Here is a 21,370-nt window from a genome sequence, read left to right as displayed (position 1 = left end):
ATAAATATTTATCATCATAGATTTCAAATGAAACTAGAAGGGGAAAACTGCAGAGTCAGAGAAAGTCCCCAACATTCTCCAAAACTGTCAGATTTACCATTTGAAGTTACTTCTGAAGGCTACAGAACTCCCTGACCAAACACAATTCCCCAAGGGCATCAAAAGATTGAACACAGACAACAGCCACAACCCCACAGCTGCTCCTTGGGAGAGGATTAACTTTAGGATCCCAGTGTTTAGAGAAGCCAAGGAACTCAACTTCTGGACTCTTCCTGAACCTTCCAGAGTCCTTCAAACAATGGTCTGCATTCAGAATACAACAGAAGGTTCATCTGACCTGGCCTCACCCCAGACCGGAGCAAGGTCAACTCACCAGCATCTGCCCTGGGACACAGGCGAGGAAGCCACCACACATGGCCCCAAGGCAGAGAAGGCTGAAGCGATGCCAGTGGGCCCTGAGCTGCAGGGCACATCTTGGGGTCCTCAGAGAGGGGTGTAAGCAAGGGCAATGCTCGTGATTGCTACAGGGACAGGAGGGCTCCACAGTGCAGGCCCCCGCTGAATCCTCTCCTACTCTTTTTCCGTCTCCCCATTCCCCTGCCCCTCATCGTCTTTTGCTATTTTCAAGTGTCACCAGTCTGGGGATTTTTAAAATTTAAAAGTCTTTACCTACTGAGAGCACTGTCTGTTTTCTGGGGAGGAGCTAGATGGCTGGAGAACAAGTTTAGAGAGACACTTTTTTTTTTTCTTCCCCTTTCTGCACCTTTTGAATTGTAAATTCTGTCCAAACAAGAAAGCAATGGAATTTTTAAAAAGTCATCTGTTTCAAGTGACTTTAAAGCAACAAAACTTCAGAAATCTAATCTTCACTTCGGATCCTTTTTGACAAGTGGTATGTTATGAGAAATGAGCTGCTACATTAAAATAACTGTGATGGCAGCATTTACTGAGTGTTCACAGTATGGCAGGCACTGTTCCGGAAGCCTCATGTACAAAGTCATTTCATTTCCACAACATCTGTAAGGTAGGTCCTCTCATTACCCTCCAGGCCCCTCACTCTTAGCCACTAATAGTGCCTGTAAGAGGGGAGGTGGCCTTCGGTTTTAGCTAGTGACACACACCTCACAGTAAACAGGCAGGTTAAACCATCATCAACTGAAGGCAGAGCCGGGCTGGGGCCCAGGTCCACATCCATCCACTGTAATGCCCTGAAACCCTAAAAGGCTGCCTCTCTCAAAATGATCCTGGTATGTATAATAAATACTGAAATCTTCATGCACCTTTTTCTAATGTAAAAATCTTCTTCATGAAAGAATAATTAAAGCCAGTTATAGCAAGGTGAAATTTGTAATCAATTAATTTTTTAAAAAAAAACATCCCAGCAGCATAAAAATTACCCAATATTAACTTTTAACTACAAAGGCCAAAGACCACTCTAAAGTATAACTGTTTTACCCCTCCACAACTGTGAAAAGGAAAGGAAATTTTTTTCCTGTCTGTTGAGAATCATCTTGTTCACATACGTATGTTTTCACATTATTATCCCAAAGTATTGTACTTAGAAGCAATTCAATACTTGGCACAAACATAATTTGTTCTAACAGTGTTAGTTCCGTGGCATCTAAAAATCTTTCAGATAAAGAAGGCAGGAAGGGAAAGAAAGCAAAGGACAAGAGGAGGAAAATCTTCAATCATACACATCAGCTAGAGACACCATACAAGATATAAAACTTCCTATCCAAATGACACTCGATACTTTTACATTCGTTATTTTATCAAAACCTCTGTGGGTTTTTAACTGGGTGGTTCAGTCGGTTAAGTGTGAGACATCCACTCAGGTCATTTATGGTTCATGGGTTCAAGCCCTGCATCGGGGCCCTGTGCAGACAGCTCAGAGCCTGGAATCTGCTTCAGACTCGGTGTCTCCCTCTCTCTCTCTGTCCCTCCCCAGCTCGTGCTCATTCTTCCTCTCTCTCTCTCTCTCTCTTTCTCTCAAAAATAAATAAATATTTTTTAAAAAGAAAAGAAATCCCTAATCCCAAGGAGATAGCCAAGAGGGTGGGTGAGATCCTCATTTTGCAAGTAAACCCACAGTGGCCTAACATGACATCACTGGGTAGAGGCAGAGAAAAGAGCCAGAAAGAAGAACCACGACTCACACCTGCTGACATCTTCCCCACGCCCTTCACACAGCACACGTCACCCGGCCACAGGACTGTGGTCCAAGCTAGGAAACCCAAATGTGAAATAGAACTCACAGGAAAACCCCGGTTTAAGTCACACACACCTGTCTCCCCAGCTGGAGGGGCCGGTGTCCTGCCTCCTACCTATCACACCTCCCGGGATAGGGTGTGAGCACCTTAACCATTTGTCAGGTGGTCCCTGCAAAACTGGGAAAGCAGATTCTACCCCCTCCCAGAAGGGCTCCTGGGTAACTGAGTGTCCACTCTCCCTGTAACCTGACCAGCAGTTTTGTCAAGATGCTATTTGTAGGACAGAATGTCCAGTGTACTTACACACCCATTTGCCAAATACTGACAGTTTGTTAAAAAAATATAAATATTTTCAGAGCTGGACAACTGATATACCCTGTAGCTTTACACACTTGTTGGGTCAGCCCTTTCTGAACGATGTTAATCTACCAGCAAGCCCCCGGGCTCATTGGAATCAACAGAAGGTTCCAGTTAGCAGAGATTCCAAAGGAGGCCACAAACAGCACATTCCTAACCCCAGCCTGGGGAACTGGCCCTGAAGGAGATTTTCACAGGACTCCATTCCATTCCAAATTACTAGATCGGTAAAGGGACGGTACACAGGAGAGGAGTTTACATACCCTTTCCAAAGCCACTGCCCACTTCTCACAGGGTTGCAATTCCTAACAGATCTGTTCGTGTATATTCCTTGCAAAAGGCCAAGCAGGGACTAGGTTAGAAATTATTTAGGGGCACGTGGGTGGCTCAGTCGGTTGAGTGTCCGACTTCGGTTTGGGTCATGATCTCACGGTTCGTGAGTTTGAGACCCGCGTCGGGCTCTGTGCTGACAGCATAGAGCCTGGAGCCTGCTCCTAATTCTGTGTCTCCCTCTCTCTCTCTGCTCCTCCCCAGCTCATGCTCTGTCTCTCTCTCTCTCTCTCCTTCAAAAATAAGTGAAAAAAACATTAAAAAAAAAAAAAAAAAACCAAGAAAGAAATTATTTAAACTGTGGGAGAAAGCGAACGGCAAGTGTCAGGACAAAACCACCGAAGAGGCAGAAGAGGACAAGCCCAGGTAGCCTGTTTCCACCAGAAAAACAGCAAGAGTGGGGGTGAGGGAAGGGGGTCCCTTAGGAACCCGCGGCTCTTCCAGAGCTCTACAGACAGGGAGCTGGCACAGAGGACCAGGCCTCTGGGACCTTCTATAGAGGTCCCTGGTTTCTGGGAAAAGTTTTCAATTAGCAATAATCGCGCCTCGGATAAACCTCATTGGCTACGATACTGCCACTGCGCAAAGCTTGAGGTCCCTGGTTTCTGGCACAATCTGTCCCTGCCAGGGTCGGAGTTCAGCCAAGCAGTTTCCACCCAGAAGATGACACAAACTAACCACGTGGGAAAACAACAGGTGTCACTGAACCGGCAGGAACCACGCAAGGGCTTCACGGAGGAAGACTGGCAGAGGCAGAGACGCAGAGAGATTGATTCTCCTGTGGAGTGTTTGGGTTCACCAATCCCACATTCAAGGCCTCAGGGAAGTTCATCCACTCTACCACCAGCCGCTAACAGCACGGAAGCTTTACCGAGTACTTATTTATGTGCCTGGCATTTCTACTCACATTTTTTTTTCTTTTTACTTGTCATGATTCTGAGGCAGGTGTTATTATCAAACCCATCTTAGAAATGAGGACATGTTAAAGAACAAAATATTGAAGTCAAGGTCATTCATCCGGGGAATGGCCAGGATTCGAACCGAGGTCCGCGGCAGGGCCCAAGCTCTGCACCGAAGCTGCTCCTGCTAAGAAAGAGGCAAAAGCGGAAGCCAGCTTGTTCTTAGCTGCACTGAGTTCCTGCACCTTGCTTCTTAGCTCCGGGACCACAGCTAAGTCAGTTCACTTCCCTGTGCCTCAGTTTCCTCATCCCTAAAACGCAGAGAACAACAGAATTGGTTCTGAGCATGAAATGAGATGAACTCGGGTTTACCCAAGTGACCAGCACAGAGTAAGCGCCTAATAAATGTTTGTTTCTATTGCTGCGATGATTGTTATCCGTGGTAGTCAGTGTAAAGGCCGTGAGCCTCTCCAAGCTTACGTCTCAGCCGGGGATAAAAACCAACACACAGGAGGGGCGCCTGGGTGGCGCAGTCGGTTAAGCGTCCGACTTCAGCCAGGTCACGATCTCGCGGTCCGTGAGTTTGAGCCCCGCGTCAGGCTCTGGGCTGATGGCTCGGAGCCTGGAGCCTGTTTCCGATTCTGTGTCTCCCTCTCTCTCTGCCCCTCCCCCGTTCATGCTCTGTCTCTCTCTGTCCCAAAAATAAATAAAAAATGTTGAAAAAAAAAAAAAAATTAAAAAAAAAAACCAACACACAGGAAAAGACAGTGAACCACAGGAGCCACACCAGAGGAAGCGGTGTTAAATGTGTGGGACAAAAATCACTGCATAAGGCCTTCAGGTGAGGGAGCGGCTGCCCTAACGGGGCTCCCAAGTCAGCACCGTGGAGCCGTGGCCGCTGCAACCCCCACCCTGGCCCAGCAAGTGCTTCTCTTCCTTCCAGGAACAGGAAAAGGAGCATAATTAAACAGAAAGCTACAAAAGTCCTAAACACAGGATTTTCCCATTAGTCACACTTGGGCAGGCAAGGTTCTTGCAACAGAGGCACGCGGCTTGCCTTCTGGGAATACAGGAACCGGGACGCCGAGATGAGTAAAGGTGGAGGATGAGGCCCCGGCCCAGTTGAAATGCTCTGATGTGAAGCCACCTCTCATGCGGTGAGAGAAGAAGCAAAGCAAAAGAGGGCCTAAGGGAGAGAAAATAAGATCACTCTGGAAAAGGCAGATGAGGTGAAGTTTAAACAGAAGTAATCAGGAAAACCCTAGACAGAGAGAAGCTGAATTTCAAGGGAAGAAATAAACATGAAGGTCACTAGTACCACACTCAAATAAGAACTCTCAAAACAAGTAGCAAGGGTAAGACCCAAAGAAAAATACTATTAATGATAGTCACGTGTTGATGCGTACTTTCTATAAATACCGTTCCAAGAACTTTACAGGTATGAACTCACGTAACCCTTACAACAACCCTAGGAAGTAGGTACTATTTGTTTCAACCCCATTTCACAGATATGAAAACTAGAGCACAGAGAGGTCAGGTAACCTGCATCAGGTCACACAGCTACCAAGTAGCAGACATAATATTTAATCAAAGCAGCCTGGTTCCAGAACACCATTCTCTGTGCTCTAGGGCCTCTGAAGTGTGAGAGTTAACAGTTCTGATGTTCAGTAAAGTTCCACGAAATAGGATTATCCATAGCTCATCTCTGGTTGAGTTAGAGTCTTAAGTAGCAAATCTATGGGTAATTATTATTCATCTAATTCAAAAATAAATCTAGAATGACAGAATGGTTTTTCCTAGTGAGCCAATCATGGGGAAGGAACGATGCATTTAAGTTTATTCTCTAAGTCAATCTACCTATTTTTCTTTTTTTGGTATCAAGTACTAATTAAAAAAAAAATCCTGCTGCCATTTATAAGAAGCAAAATCAGAAAGCCATCCTGATCTACATTTAACACTTACAATTGTTGGTTACTCAGAAATCCTAAACCTTCTTTTGACTCTTTTAATTTTTTTATTTTATTTTTTATATTTATTTTTGAGAGACAGGGAGACAGAGTATGAGCAGGCGAGGGGCAGAGAGAGAGGGAGACACAGAATCCAAAGCAGGCTCCAGGCTCTGAGTTGTCAGCACAGAGCCGACGTGGGGCTCGAACTCATGAACCGCGAGATCATGACCTGAGCCGAAGTCGGACCACTTAACCCACTGAGCCACCCAGGCACCACCCCCTTTGACTATTAAAACAATAGAAACAATTTGTGTGAAGGGATCAAATTTGCCATACAAGCTTTTGTCTAGAATAATCTCAGTTGTAAATGAAAAATGTTAAGTGAAAAAAATAAACACAAAGCAGGATTTTGAGCAAATATAATCCCAGTTTTACTGAAGAAAAAGATAGCAAAATGGTAACACTAGTTATCTCTGTGTGGTAAGACTGTAAGTTATTTTAATTTTCTTTTTAGTGTTTTGTATCTTTTGCTGGTGGAAACTGGGAGTACTTTTTTTCTTTTCCTACTTGCATTTTCTAAAATGTCTTGATGGTAATCAGTACAGTTGTTGTTGTGTTTTTTTTTAACTGAAGATAAAAGGCCAATTAAGAAACCTGCATTATTATTAGGTTCAATCATATGAAACTGTTGTCACTATAGGTCAAAAACAGTAAAATATTGGTTATTTCATATGGTTCAACCTAATAGTAATATTAATAAGGTAGAGAGAAACCATAATACTGGAAATCTCTTAGTAAGGAGACTACTTATAACTGCAATCCATAACTTACATACTAGATATTTCCACAACTAGAGGCAGACACAATGGACCACAGGAGAGGAGGTCAAAAAAAGCCACAGAGTCATGTAACTTCTACTTTATTACACCATAAAACACAATGTAAGTACATAAACAATAAGGCACTGACATGGCGATTTCTTTTCTTTCCCACTGTTATTTTTTTAATAATTTTTTTTAACTTTATTTATTTATTTTGAGAGAGGAAGAGTAAGCACAAGTGGGGTAGGGGTAGAGAGAGAAGGAGAAAGAATTCTAAGCAGGCTCCGCACTATCAGCACAGAGCCCGATTCAGGAACCGTCAGATCAAGACCTGAGCTGAAGTCAAGAGTCAGATGCTTAACCAACTGAGCCACCCAGGCGCCCCTCCCACTATTATTTTTTTTAATGCCTTTCGAATCCTTATCTAAGAGATTCCTCCAGGCATAATGTGTTAACATTACGAGTTGGTTTTTCCAAAGAGGAAAGATTTGACTTTCACTTTTCCAACAACCAATCCTCCATCACTAACTGTGTGTCCTGCAATTCAATTCAATTTCTGACTCCAACCACATGGAGTTAGTGCAAACCCCACAGGCTTAAGGGCTCCGTCCCACAAGACTGCCCCCACTTCAGCCGCCGGCTGCAAATGGTGTCCCCAGGTTAACCAGTTACAAATTCAAGATTTTTCATGATCTTCTCAGGTTCAACAATTTGCTAGAATAATTCACAGAATTCAGGAAAATGCTAATACTTAGGATTACAGTTCTACTATAAAGGATATAGGATTTAGGAACAAATGAAAGAGATGCATAAGGAAAAGTATGGGAAGGGGGGGTAAGCTGGTGTGCACAGAGCTCCCACACTTTCTCTAGACACACCACCCTCCCAGCACATCCATGAGTTCTGAGTTTTTATGGAAGTTTCTCACATAGGCATGACCGATTAAGTCACTGCCATTGTTGATTAATTCCATCACCAACCCCTCTCCCTTTCCTGAGATGAGAGGAAGGGACTGAAAGTTCCAACACTCCAATCCTGTGGTCGGTTCTTCTGGCAACCAGCCCCCATCCGGAAGCTATCTAGACGCCCACCAAGAGCCATCATTAGCATAAACTCAGGTAAGGGCTAAAGGGCTCATTATGAATAACAAAAGACACTCCTATCTCTGAAAAAATTCTAAGGGTTTTAGGAGCTCTGTGCCAGGAACGGGGGACAAAGACAAATACACATACATTTTATTATTCCACATTGACTCAAAGTCTAGAGTCCTTACTCATTTACATATCAAGATGCAGCACTGAACAGTGTGGAAAAGATAAACTATTTTGTCAATTCCAGCAAAAGAATTCTTTCTCTTTGTCGTCCCCCTTCCCACTCCCACCCAGGAACTGAGGCACACCACATCCAGCACCTAGGTAACTACTACTTCCATAATGTGTATTCGCCTAATGTATATTAGCACTTCCAAGCAGATTATTTTCCTCTCCCAAAATCAATTTGGTCACATTATTATAAAAAATCAAGGGACATAAGAAAACGGACTTGCCAGAAATGACGGGGAGATGAAGCCCTTAGCCAAGCAGGGTTTCATAAATCACCCCAGTGCTGATCTGCATGTTTTATTTAAAGAGGCTGCTCTATATACATCGATGGGCCAACACTGCCCTCCTGACCTGGAGAGAAAACAATGAGAACTTGACCAACAATAGGGGGAAAGAAATAGAAATCACAACAGTCTTCTGAAAATAAATGCTTAACGATGAAAAATTCAGAAGTTAAGCAGATTTGCATAATTTCAGAGGATTTACTCGAGCATAAGACAAATACACAATTAGCTAGCTTTTACTGTTAATGAACACTTCCTGGCCTTCACACCATCAAGACAGTACACTGATCTTACTTTAGGATTCCAATCTCCCAGCACACCTTAAACTTAGAAAAATTGTTTCTGTGTGTCATATGTATTATATTAAACCTATACACTATGTGCCATATTTCTATTACTTACAAAGGACTACAATATTTGATGCTCCTAACCACTCTGAGATGTATAAAGAACAGATATTCTCCTTATCCCTGCTCCCCACCCCCACCCCCATCCTCCTCCTCCTCTCTCTCTCTCTCTCTCTCTCTCTCTCTCCATCTCTGTCTCTCTAAAGAAGCAACTTAGAAACAACAACAAGAGGGGGCGCCTGGGTGGCTCAGTCGGTTAAGCATCTGACTTCACCTCAGGTTGTGATCTCGTAGTCTGTGAGTTTGAGCCCTGTGTTGGGCTCTGTGCTGACAGCTCAGAGCCTGGAGCCTGCTTCTGAGTCTGTGTCTCCCACTCTCTCTGCCCCTCCCCGACTCATGCTCTGTCTGTCTCACTCTCAAAAATGAATAAATGTTTAAAAAAAAAAAAAAACTGCGAAAGAAACAAGAAGAAAGAACAGCAATACCAATTGTTGAAGTACTGGGGCCATGTCTGAAACTGCGGGCTTACGGAGCTCAGCATCTAGGGCTCTGCCACTACATCACAGTGCCTGGGGACTGCCTACACAATAAAGTGCAGAGTTTCAGGAGCTCCAGAGCCTAGCCTCAGCCTCCCCTCCCCCCAGTCTCATCATGTGATTTTCACTGAGGAACCCTGCACTGACTTTTCCTGTCCTACCTCTCTATACCTTCTCACAGGCTGTTCCTCTTGCTGGACATGCCTCCCCTACGCTCCCTTTAAGGTCTACTTATGCCAAGCTTTAGGCATGTTGAAGTCCTTTCCACCTCTCCCAATAGAAGGAAAGTCCCTCTTCTGTGATCCCACGCAGCACTTTGTAGTTCTTGGATTATACCAAAATCATTCTCCATTATTCTACAATGGTTTGCATTCATCGCTTATCACTCCCTTCTCAGTCACAAGTTTGTGGAGGGCAGGAACCAAGTTTGTTTTTCATTTTTCATACCTACACAACAACTAATAGTATCTCAAATAAGGCCCTTTGTCTTTTAATGAACTGCATGGTGGGAATATTTACACGTTTTACCTGCAAAGACTATTAAGATGCTAACCTGGCAATCAGGCATGTGAAAGAGATTTTACCCTCAAAACTCAGCTTCCTGGGGGCCTGGGTGGTTTAATTGGTTAAGTGTCCGACTTCGGCTCAGGTCATGATGTCATGGTTCGTGGGTTCAAGCCCCATGTCAGGCTCTGTGAGGACAGCTCAGAGCCAGGAGCCTGCTTCGGATTCTGTGTTTTCCCTCCCCCATTTACGCGCGCACGTGTGTGTGTGTGTGTGTGTGTGTGTGTGTGTATGCGTGTGTGCGTGCGTGCGCACTTTCTCTCTCAAAAGTAAATAAACATTTAAAAAAATTAAACAACAACAAAAAAAACAACCCAGCTTCCTGGCTCTATCACCTAGCTTCCAGCAATCTTCAATGCCTCTTTTTTCTGCCCATGCTTGTTTTGTGCTTTGCCTTTAGCAGGGGAGGAGGAACTGGGAAAGAAGTGAGGAAGCAGCAAAGGAATTAAGGCTCTACAAGCATATAGCACAAACGTGTAAAGAAAAATGAAGGAATGCCTGTTCATTAGCCATCTGCCACTTTACCAATGCCAGGAAATTCCGGGCTGCTGTTTTTATACTGTAGTTAATTCACATGCTTGTGTTGGAGACTTCCAGCTATGAAGCGCTGTTAGAACACTGAAGATTGGTGCTATATTGTGAGACAGAAAGCCCAGTGAATTCTTCAAGCTTCCACCCCTTACAGGAATCTCAGAGAGCCACGTTATGTTTGTATGTATGCACGGGGGAGGAAGGCATGTTACCGATGTTGAAAAGGATTTTTGTTCGTTGTTTTTTTTAACGCTACCTATCATGTGACATTTTATGCATAGGTTCTTTATAAATCTTCAACCACTCGGCTAAACTTATCTGGCCAATTAAGAAGGATAATGGCATAACTGTCTACTGTGTGTCTTTTTAGGAAACCAAAATCCATTTTTCCTTAATATCTCCCTCATGCCAAAACTTTTAAAAATTCATTTTTAAACTTAATGACATGTAAATTGAATTACTCTATTCAAAGAGTCACTCTAAAAGCAAAAGGATGATTCCTAAAGAACTTCTTGGAAAACAGCCCATTTGAAAGGGGCGCCTGGGTGGCTCAGTCAGTTGGGCATATGACTTCAGCTCAGGTCATGATCTCACGGTTTGTGAGTTGGAGCCCCGTGTCGGGCTCTGTGCTGACAGCTCAGAGCCTGGAGCCTGCTTCGGATTCTGGGTCTCCCCTCTCTCTCCACTCTCTCCCACTCGCGCTCTCCCTCTCTCTATCAAAAATAAATAAACATTTTTAAAAAAAGAAAACAGCCCATTTCCCACTAAAAGTAAAGCCTATATTCAATTTATGATGCCTTTGTTTCCTCTGTAAGTAGATGGACCTCCAGTGAAAAAGTTAAAAAAAAAAAAAAAAGAAAAGATTAAATACAAAACCTTCCTTTTACCTGTGGTCCTGAGCATGCAGGACATGCAATTTCACATAATGACAAAGGACATTTGCGAGCAAGGAACACCCATCTAGCAGTGGCTTCTCCTCATCCGTGCCGTGAGCGGGAGACACATCTCACTTCTCTCTCCATCTCGGTGACTCCTCAGTAAATCTCAAATCTCCATTTACTCATCTCTGCGAAACAGAGAAGACGGCAGCCCGCTCCCCAGACTGGTGGCAAGAATCTGGTCCAGCAGTGAAATATCTGAGCATGTCTGCTATGCTCAAGGAGCTCCGGTCAGAGAAACACAGCGAAAACAACTGCTTATAATTTAAGGTCCAATAACATGGAATGGATGCAACGTGTGCTCATGGACTCTCGTGTCTACTGACAGGACGGAACATCGGTGCGAAAACCCGGGAAAGGTTCCTGAGGAGTATCACCCTTGATCTCGGCTTGAAGGACAGGTGGAGAACAAGATATGGACAGCGCACCAAGCGTACCCCCAGCGCACCAAGAGGGGGGGATCTCCCGGTTAAGAGAAACGCAGCTCCCTAGCTCTTCCACCTCCTACCTCCCCACTCACGAGTGATACTCCAGCAGCATCACCTGGGAAATGTGTTGGGAAACAAATTCTCCAGCTCCTTCCCGCATCTGCCGACGCGCACACTCTGGGGTGGGGCCCGGTGACCCACCTGTGTTTGAACCGGACCTCTCACCCCCTCTCTTCTGTGACCACTAGCTCTCTTCACTTCACCGATACCAACATTTTTACAAGTATAAGCTTAAGCTTCATTTCCTTGCTCGAGGAAAGTCTGGCTCAACCTGTACTGGCCTCTCATCCCACCCCCAGCCCCAGGTTAGGTACTCGGGCTGGAGCCATACTTACTAAGGACACTATCATGACTGCCTGTTTCATCATCTTTCCTGATGAGCTGTTAGCTCCGGAAAGGCGCCCACTGAGCCTCGTTTGTTCACATCACTTTATCCCCAGTTCCTCCCAAGCCAGAAGGCCCTCCTTGACCAACATTTGCTGAATTAAGAAACCTAGCAGGGAATTAACTCGGGAAACAAAGGTATTAAGGAAAGATATAAAGTACCATGGAACATGATAGATAGACATTAATAGATGCATTTGAAGTACTGGTTGTAGAGACACAACCGAATTCAGTTTACCTCTGAAAAGAGTTTCACGAATGGATTTGGGTTTTGAAAACTTTCGCTCTGAAAATTTTCACTAACCCTTCCAAACATATCAATATCCTACCATACTCGTCTGATAAAGCAGGACTTAACTACTTTTATTGCCGTTCTTTTTTTTTCTCAATGACCAGATTTTTCCACCTCAGGTTGTTGGAACAATGTGGCCCATTGAGGCTGACAGACAAAACAGCCTCTTATTAATTCAAGAAGGGACGGCGCGGGGAGACGACAGCTAATATTTGTGGGTGAATACTGGAAAGCCTAACCCTTCACTTTATTGTAAACAAAAAGCCTTGGGCTGAGTCAGAACACCTGGATTCCAACTCTGGCTTCCTTCCTTCCAGTATTTAAGTATCTGCTCTGTTAGAGATCCTGTGCTTGGATCTTAGCCGGGGACAGTGACCAAGACACGAACACAGGCCCTCCCCTCACCAAACCTAATGGTCTGCTCCTCCACTACAGGCTAAGGCTGTTCCTGACTCCCACAGGCCACTGAACTTCCGAGGGCTCAGTTTCCCCATCTGCAAAGAGAGGCGTTAGTTACAAGATGACCACCAAAGTCCCCTCTGACTCTAAAATTGCACGACTAAGAACACCACAATCACTTCATGAGTCAGTTAGCCAAGTCATGCTTCTTAAGTCCTGCTCACCCAGATCCAGAGAGTTGGGAAACCAGAATCTGGAGCCTGAGGACCAAGGGCAAATGTGGACCAAGGAGCCTTGCCAGAAGCAGCAGAGCCAGGGTCACTGCATGGAAAGCCAGCTTTAATGCAATGGGAAGAGTCCTAGACCCAGGAAAGGAACCCGCTTCGGCCCTGCCTAGGCCAACTCAGTGTCCCCATCTGCTAAATAAGCTCTGAGGAGATGGTCAAGGTCCCTTCCAGCCCTAATGCTACAGGATTCTACCTTCTCATTCCAGTATGTGTTTTTCCCGGCACTACCAAGCAACAATTCTGTTCTGAGGCTATTTACCCGATAGAGCATCAGATCCCACAAGTTAAGGGCTAGGTCCTACAAGAATGTCCCTCCCCCTACCTTGGATGCCAATTCCAAGTCCAGGTTGTCACCTTGTGCTTCTGACCCACAGGCTATAAATCGGAGGTTCTCACACCCTCCTGCTTGGGTGTGATTAATCTGCTAAAGCAGCTAACAACACTAAGAAATATTTCACTTCCTAGATCACCGGTTTATTATAAAAGATCTAACTCAGGAACAACCAGATAGGAAAGACGCCTACAGTAAGGTATAGTGAAAGCACGCAGAGCTCCCATGCTCTCTGGGTGCGCTATTCTCTGCATATCTCCAGGCAATTCACAAACCCAGAAGCTCATCAAGTCTTGTTCAACAGTTTGGGGTTTGTTGTTGTTGTTGTTTTTAAAGTTTATCTATTTGTTTTGAGAGAGAGGGAGAGGGAGAGAGACAGAGAGAAGGAGCGGGGAGGGGCAGAGAGAGGGAATCCCAAGCAGGCTACGTGCTGTCAGTGCAGAGCCCAACACTGGGCTCGAACTCACGAACCGTGAGACCATGACCTGAGCCAAAATCAAGAGTCAGACTCTTAACCAACTGAGCCACCCAGGTGCCCCCAAAAGTTTTTTAAAGCATTTAATCAGAAGCTTTCCCCCTAACTCTTCCCCTTCCCAGAAATTGGTGGGTGAGGTTGAAAGTCCCAATCCTCAATCACTTGGTCTTTCAGATGACCAGCCCCATCCTGAGGCTATCTAGGGTACCACCCTAAGTCACCTACCTAGCATTCACAAGAGCATTCACATTCGCTCCAAGGGGCTTATAATGAATGACAGAAGACATTCCTACTATTTAGGAACTCCTAAGGGTTTGAGGAGCTTTGTGCCAGGAACTGGGGGCAAGGACTAAATATTTTCTTATTTGCCCATATCCATGGGGCACCTGGGTGACTCAGTCGGTTAAGTGTCCAACTCTTCATTTTGGCACAGGCCGTGATCTCAGGTTTCATGGTTTCGTTCCTTTTTTCTTTCTCTCCTTCCTTGCCTAATATTGGTAGCTAAAGGCTCAGCCCCACATCTCCCCTGCGTCCCAAAAGAACTCCCCACCAAGCCCACTGGCCCCTACTCCTCCTCTCCTGGGGCCTGAAGCACTGCCCACCCCTGCCTCCTCAACCCCTACCCCTGCCATTACACAACCAGCCTCATCAGGAGCTAGGAGATGCCTTGGGCAATGGCAGAGGACCTGAAAGGTAAATTCTATAGCACTTGGAAACTTTGTCCCACCTGACAGCTGTGATGGGTTAATATTTGGTTCAGGACAAAATAACAATAATATACTCTTTCAGTATTTACTATGTGCCAAACACTGTCCAATGAACTCTCCTGTTTTAGCTCATATAATAGTCACAGCAACCCCAAGAGGCAACTCTGCCATATTTTCTCCATGATACAGATGAGGAAAGTAGTTCAAAGCCTTCTTTCCCTCAGTACAATGGCACTTTACTTAATGGCTGGAATGCATATACACCGGAATGAGGCGGGGAGAGTCGGTACAGTGGGCAACTGCTTAGAATCCTGGGCTGAGCAAAGACAAGAGGGTGGAGGCCTTGGGGTATTGATTGCTAAGGAGCAATAGAAAACCAGTTCCCGGGTTCAACAGAGTTTGGCAAAAGGATTCTCAAGGTGAGCTGACCGGCACAGGATGGCACAGAAACAGTCTGCCTGGGGTATCTGCCACCCTCTACCCATCCCTCCCTCCCCACAAAGTCCCCTGGGTAGATTCTGGCTGTTTTCTTTTTCCTCCATTACAAAGAGATCCATTTGCTCTCCGTGGCAGAGGAGACCAGAAGAGAAATTGAGCCCAACTTCTCCATAAAGCTCCCATTATAATGGGCATCCATCCCCAAAGCCACCTGGAAGAAACAAAACCTCAGCTTTTCCCAGGTATCTTCATTTTATTAGATTCCACACTAGAATACCAAAGAAGTGCTTCTTTTTGTGAAGTGCCACTTGTTTGAGGAGTTATTTCTCTCCATAGGATATTTGACTATTTTAAGCAGTTTTACGTTTGGCTCCCCACAGACAAGAACAAATGAGTCATGGCAGAAGAAGTGCAGGACCATAATCCTTTATCTGAAAACCTGGAGGTCAGCTGTGCCTCGAAATTCAGACTTTGTGATTCTAGAAAGGTAATGCAATGCATTTAGCACACATTATGTAACATTCAGAAATCAAATTCATTGAGATTACTGCAGCAAAATTTAGCAATCTTCAAACGAAGTGAGATAAATACACACTATAGAATCTCACAGTGCTTCAGGTGAGGTTTTACTGCCAATGGAGTATGCAAAAAAGCCTCAAAAAACTTCTGGTTTTCAGAGCTTTTCAGACCTCAGAATTGTCCAGAAAGGATGACAGCCATATGCAAATGACTCAAATAGTAGAAGAAACAGTCAACCTGCCAGTAATCAAAGACATCCAAATTAAAACAATCAAGATACCAATATCTGCCTTACAAATTAGCAAATGTGTTTTGCAGAGAAAATGACAACAGTGTGAAAAGTGAGTCTTTCCACCACTGCTGTGAAAAGTAAACTGGGACAATCTTCAGATCACTAATACTTGGGTCATCAAGGGCCTCAAAAACATGAACACTTTTGACGCCAACACTGCCTTTCCAAGAATCCATTTTCTGTGGAAGTCATCGATATCCAGACAAAGCGTCACCCATACATGTTCACTGAAACCATTCATATGAATATTCAAATCCATTTAACAATAATCAGTAATAACAGTAATCTTCTAAAATGGAGGCACACTGAGGTGAAAATCAGTGAATCCATATAATAAACTACTATCCAGCTATTCTTTGAGTAGGTAGGGAAATGAGAAACCTTCATGTATAACATTAAATGAAAAATGCAGGATACAAAATTATATTTGCATTATGATTCTACCCAAGTGAAAAATAGAGAGAGGTCTAGGAGGAAATACACTAACAGTGGCAAGTACCTTGGAGTGATGAGATCAAAAGGTGATTCTTTCCCCTTCCCTCCAAACTTTAAATACTTGGGAGAACTGGGACGCCTGAATGGCTCAGTCGATTGAGCATCTGACTTCAAGCTCAGGTCATGATCTCACAGCGTGTGAGTTTCAGCCCCGTGTCCGGCTCTGTGCTGACAGCTCAGAGCCTAGAGCCTGTTTCAGATTCTGTCTCTCTCTCTGCCCCTCCCCCATTCATGCTCTGTCTCTCTCTCTCTCTCTCTCTCTCTCTCTCTCAAGAATAAATAAACATTAAAAAAAAAAAAAAACTTTAAATACTTGGGAGAATTTTCTGAAACGGAAATGGGAAAAGAAGGCCTGTCTACATAACTCCCAGTCAATGGCAACAAATTCATGAACCTAAGGTGTTGTCACTCTGGGCTTTCATAAATGTACAATGAATCTATTTTTGCAAAACCATCACTACCTCCAGAATGTGGTAGTACATGTGGTCTACATTTATTAAATAACTTGGCTAAATTATAAGTTCAGCCTAATGGACACCTTGGGGAAGAAACACAGAAAAAAATCACACATAGGATAAAAGAGATATGCCACTTTACCACTTGCAAAGACTTTTCAGAGACAACAACTCATTTGATCCTCACTGGCAGCCGGTAAGGCAGACAAAGGTACGAGCTGGCCACACACCCATTTTACAGGTAAGAACATGGAGTTCTAGACAGAGCAGAGGCTCTTCCTGACTTCAATTGCAGGGCTATGTCAGAGCCTGGGGCTCTTTCCGCTGTATCTTGTCATTACCCTATCACTTAGTGATTCTTTACAAATATCTTAGAATACAAAAGAAATTTCTCACTTGAAAGAAAGAAAAGAAAGAAATGATTTACTAATAATAAGAATAGCCTTCAGAATTGAAGAGATCTGACTCAAGGTCAAAACCCAGCTCACACATTTGAGTGACTTTTTCAAGTTAACTTCTCAGATACTCAATTTTCTCACCTATAAATACAGAAATAAAATTACACAGCTGACAATGTGTTCTAAAAATTAAGTGATCTGAGTACTCAGACCAGAACCTGCCACAAAACAGGTATAACAAACACCGCATTCCTTCCTCCGAAAAAGAGTGAAGCATCTCCAATGAACCAACTCCAATGAACCAACTCCAAATTCCAATTTTAGTCCTTGTTGGCACACCAGACTCATTATTCTGCCTGCTATCAGGAGCCCACCAAATCTTTACCAATTACTGAAGTGCTCTCGAAAATAATTAGAAACCACCCAACATAATAGTTTTAACCAATGACAATTTAAATCATTTTTTGTCAGTTTTAAATAGTTTCTCCTTTGTCCTAACATGTAAGTAAACTTCAGCATCAGAGCCAAATTCTTTAAAAAGTAACAATGAAATTGTTGTTTCTATTGCCTGGGGCTTTGGCCTGACTCTTTTGAACTCAACTACTGAAACTCCCAAATCATCTGTTTGATTAATTTCTTTTAGCTGGGTAAAGGCAGGAGAGGGAGAATGGCAGGCACTTCTCAAATTTTTCATTTCCTCTTGAAATTAGATTTGGGCATGGAAGCCCACGCTCCAAGACTGCTTTTTCCAAACAGTCTGTCCACTGATTAAGTATTATGTGGATACACAGCTCAGTAGCTACCTGGCCAAAGGAGAACCCAGAATTTAATAAAGCTTATCTTTGGCATCAAATGAGAAGTCAGGAGGCTGGATGGAAGCACACAAAACCCAAGGAGAGTGCCCTTCTCATTTCACTAGCCCTGGAACCTTTTCCACCCACTCCTTACTAGAAGGCCATGCCCATTATCTGGTAGAGAAACTAATAAGTTGAGTAACCAGAGACCTTAAGGACATAAATAAGCCAAGATGTGGAAAATCATCCCTTCTGGTGCTTGTGGTCTATAGTTTCAAACGCTGCTTCTAAGAGACAGAAGTTTAATGAGATTCTTCTACTAGGCAAGAAGAGAAAGAGACAATGTCACTACCCACTGTGAAGTTACCTGTCCTTCTTTTCTCTGCTTCCCAACTTCTGCTAACCACATGCTTACAATTTTAGGATGTCCTACACTCCCTATCTTAGAATCTCAACAAGTCTGCTGAGGTTGATTTCTGTTCTATTTTCTCTCCAGGGACAAGTGGGGTACAGTAGAGAGGACGGACTCTGGAATCAGGCAGGCTAGTGTTGTCAAAGATCCATATAAAGATACATAGACACACACACATACCTCCTAGTGGTTCTGCTCCTCTGACTGAATGCTGATACATCAGTTATGTGACTGAAACAATTATTTAAGTGCTCTGGGCCTCAGTTACCTCACCGTAAATAAGAACTTCATAGAGCTATGAGAAATAAGTGTGCAAAATGCATATGAAGTACCCGAGTCAAAGCCTGGCATATAGCAAGCACTCGACATTACTTCGTAGCTCTTTCTCCTTACCTTCCTAAAACATTCCCTACAAACAATACTGTCTTAGATCCCAAGAGGACCAGATGTTAGCTGGTCAGGACATCGTTTCTTCATATAGGCCTCAAGTCACACTGGCACATTGGTACTCTGTACTCTTTCCTTTTTAGATATTTCATTCTTTTTTTTAAAATTTTTAATGTTTATTTTTTTAAGAGAGAGTGCAAGCAGGGGAGAGGCAGAGAGAGAGAGACAGACAGACACAGAATCTGAAGCAGCCTCCAGGCTCTGAGCTGTCAGCAGAGAGCCCGATGTGGGGCTCAAACTCAAAAACCCTGAGATCATGGCCTGAACCGAAAACAGATGCTTAACTGACTGAGCCACCCAGGCACCTCTAGATACTTCATTCTTCTTAAATATTAAACTTCCATTAAAATGTTGCTACACAATTACATGAGAATTTTTTTCATCACCTTCCAGACCTGAGAGCTGAGCGTTGCTCAGAGATCCATCGAAACCCAAACTTAGTCCAGGAATAGACTTCCCCAGCTGATGGCTGATTACATGCATCCATGCTGAAGTTTTAACAATTTTACTCCCAGGTTAAGCTATTCAAATTCTGGGCCAACTGACTCTAGAGTGCTCTCTAAGTTTCTGTCTATGACCCCGAGTCCAATTTGAACCTGATTATGCACCTATTCATTCTCAGCAATGAAACCCAGGGTAAAACGAAAATCTCTCATCCAATAATACATGTCACTAGCTGTCATTTCCCCGGGGGGGGGGGGGGATGACTGAAGGACATACAGATCTGTTAATAAAGGCTCAGGAGACATATTTGCCATCCTGTTCCCTTCTTAACATGATCTGTGTTCTACAAAAAAGTGAAGACCAAAGTGATAAGCCAGTTTACAAGCTGTAAGCGATTGGAATCTTCTCAGGAGTAAAGAGCAGTGTACGTGTTTTCATGGAGGAGAGCTACGATTGGAAGGCTTCCAGATGCTTATTATTTGGACGTGAAAAGAAGCTGCTCAAGCTTGGAAGAGCTTGCTGACGTAAGATTCCAGGCTGTGGTAACCCCAGACGGCCACGAAGAGATATATTTATTAGTGTTTTTTTAACTACTGCTCTAAAGTGGCAAGGGATCCCTGGGGTCTATAGCCATAAAAACAAAAGAGCGTGAGACCTGACTTCCATAAAAGTTACACCTCCTTTTAGATTTCAATTAAAAACTCCTGCTCCAAATTCGTCATTGGGGACACACTTTACGGTCTCTGCTGGTGGCTTCCTGTTCCGACCACAGAAGGTTCCTTTTGTGGTGACAGGAATTGACTCAAAAAAGAAAAAAAAATGTAAGTTTACAAATGAGCCTTCCCTTTTTCCAAGACTGATTTGTCCAGGATATGTGGGTAAGACATCTGAAATCCCCAACCTGTTACAAGAATCCATCAACCACTACACAATTAATGAAAACTTGGAAAGGAAAGAAATGGAACTCCCCAAGGTCTTAAAATATAAAACAAAGGTGGGCGGGGGGAGGCGACGACCGCGCACCCGGCCCCTTGTGTCACGATCTTCCGCTCGCGGGGCCTTTGAGGACAAGCGCGTAAGGAAAGGGGTCCGCGGGGCTCGAAGATGCTCAGCCCGGCCAGAAGCGCACCCGAAGAAGCTAGGCCAGCTCCCTACACCCAAGACAGCTCAGAGGGGCGCGCCAGGGGTAACAGGTCCTCAGAGGAGCCGGCGAGAGGAGGGAAGGCGAGTCCCGGGCAGGCGGGAAGGGAAGGACGGGAGCCGTCGCCCCGCGCCGCACCCGGCCCGGGCCACCCTCCAACAGCCAGATGTTCAGTGTCGGGATCCCGCGGCGGTGCCAGGGCGAGGGCAGCTCGGGGTGCTGCCGGGCTGCCGTCCGGACCCCTCGCCTCCTCCTGAGCGCCCAGGCCCCGGCGGGGCACTCACCCGGGGCCACTAGCGGCGAACTCATGGAGCCTCCCACGAAGACAGCGGCGGCCAGGACCGCGGACCCCAAGAGTTCCCGTGGGGCCATCGCCGCGTTCCTCCGCCTTCCTTCCCCGGGGCGCCGCGTCCGGGGCTCCTGCAGGCAGTGCTGCTAGACAGCCGGCGGCTGACGGGGGAGCAGGACTCTGCCCCCGCGCGCTGTAAGCCCCGCCCCGTCAAGCACCCTCCTCTCCGGCCCCACCCACCCGGCTCGGCCAGGCCTCACCCCGCCAAACCCGGGGCTCCGCCCTGGTCCCCACCCACGGCAGCCTGGCCCCGCCTCCGCCCGCGGTGCCTGCTTCCTCTCTAATTTCAAACGCGGCCTGGGCCGCCGGGATAAGGCTGTGACCCCGCCCCTCCTGCCCCGCCCACCACTGCTCGACCACGCCTCCCTCCGCCGGTTCCCCCCCCCGGCCACGCCCACTTCTGCCCGGTCCCACCTCTTCTCGCGGCGCCCGCTTGCTTTCCCAGTCTGGCTTCAGCGCAGACGTGGGGATTGAGCGGGAGCCGGGCGCGGGGGCAGGGTCTCCGCGGTTCATCCTCCCCCGCGCAGAGAGCAGGCGGGCATAAGAAGAGGAAGAGGAAGAGGGAGAGCTGGACAGGAAGCTCTAGACGGGCTGACTTGGCCATCATCGAAGTGGGCACGATCTTAATTCTTTGTTGGCATTTCTATCCAACTGGCTTTCCCCTCCGTGACTGGTCCGGAGAGGGGCGCTGCACGTGAAGTTCCACTGTTTGAAAATTGAAGAGAAAAGGCC

General features: G+C 45.3%; 1 protein-coding gene and 1 non-coding gene across 3 annotated transcripts in view; both read right to left on the bottom strand.

The window, feature by feature from the left end:
- The window catches only part of RELL1 (RELT like 1), a 69,533-nt gene extending 48,768 nt beyond the window's left edge, over positions 1–20,765 (bottom strand). Inside the window, exon 1 of one of the 2 annotated variants that reach the window (XM_058722876.1) lies at positions 20,574–20,765. In XM_058722876.1, coding sequence (XP_058578859.1) covers positions 20,574–20,661 — 88 coding nt within the window. In that variant the 5' untranslated portion in view covers positions 20,662–20,765. The remainder of the gene's footprint in view (positions 1–20,573) is intronic. The other variant, XM_058722875.1, reaches the window with a different exon arrangement.
- LOC131508132 (U4 spliceosomal RNA) lies at positions 3,348–3,490 on the bottom strand. Its single transcript, XR_009259849.1, has one exon. It is a non-coding gene; the product is annotated as a U4 spliceosomal RNA (small nuclear RNA).
- Positions 20,766–21,370: the final 605 nt, after the last annotated feature.

This window comes from Neofelis nebulosa, chromosome 3, assembly GCF_028018385.1.
Source record: "Neofelis nebulosa isolate mNeoNeb1 chromosome 3, mNeoNeb1.pri, whole genome shotgun sequence".
Lineage (NCBI taxonomy): Eukaryota > Metazoa > Chordata > Mammalia > Carnivora > Felidae > Neofelis > Neofelis nebulosa.
This window is presented reverse-complemented; position numbering and strand designations above follow the sequence as displayed.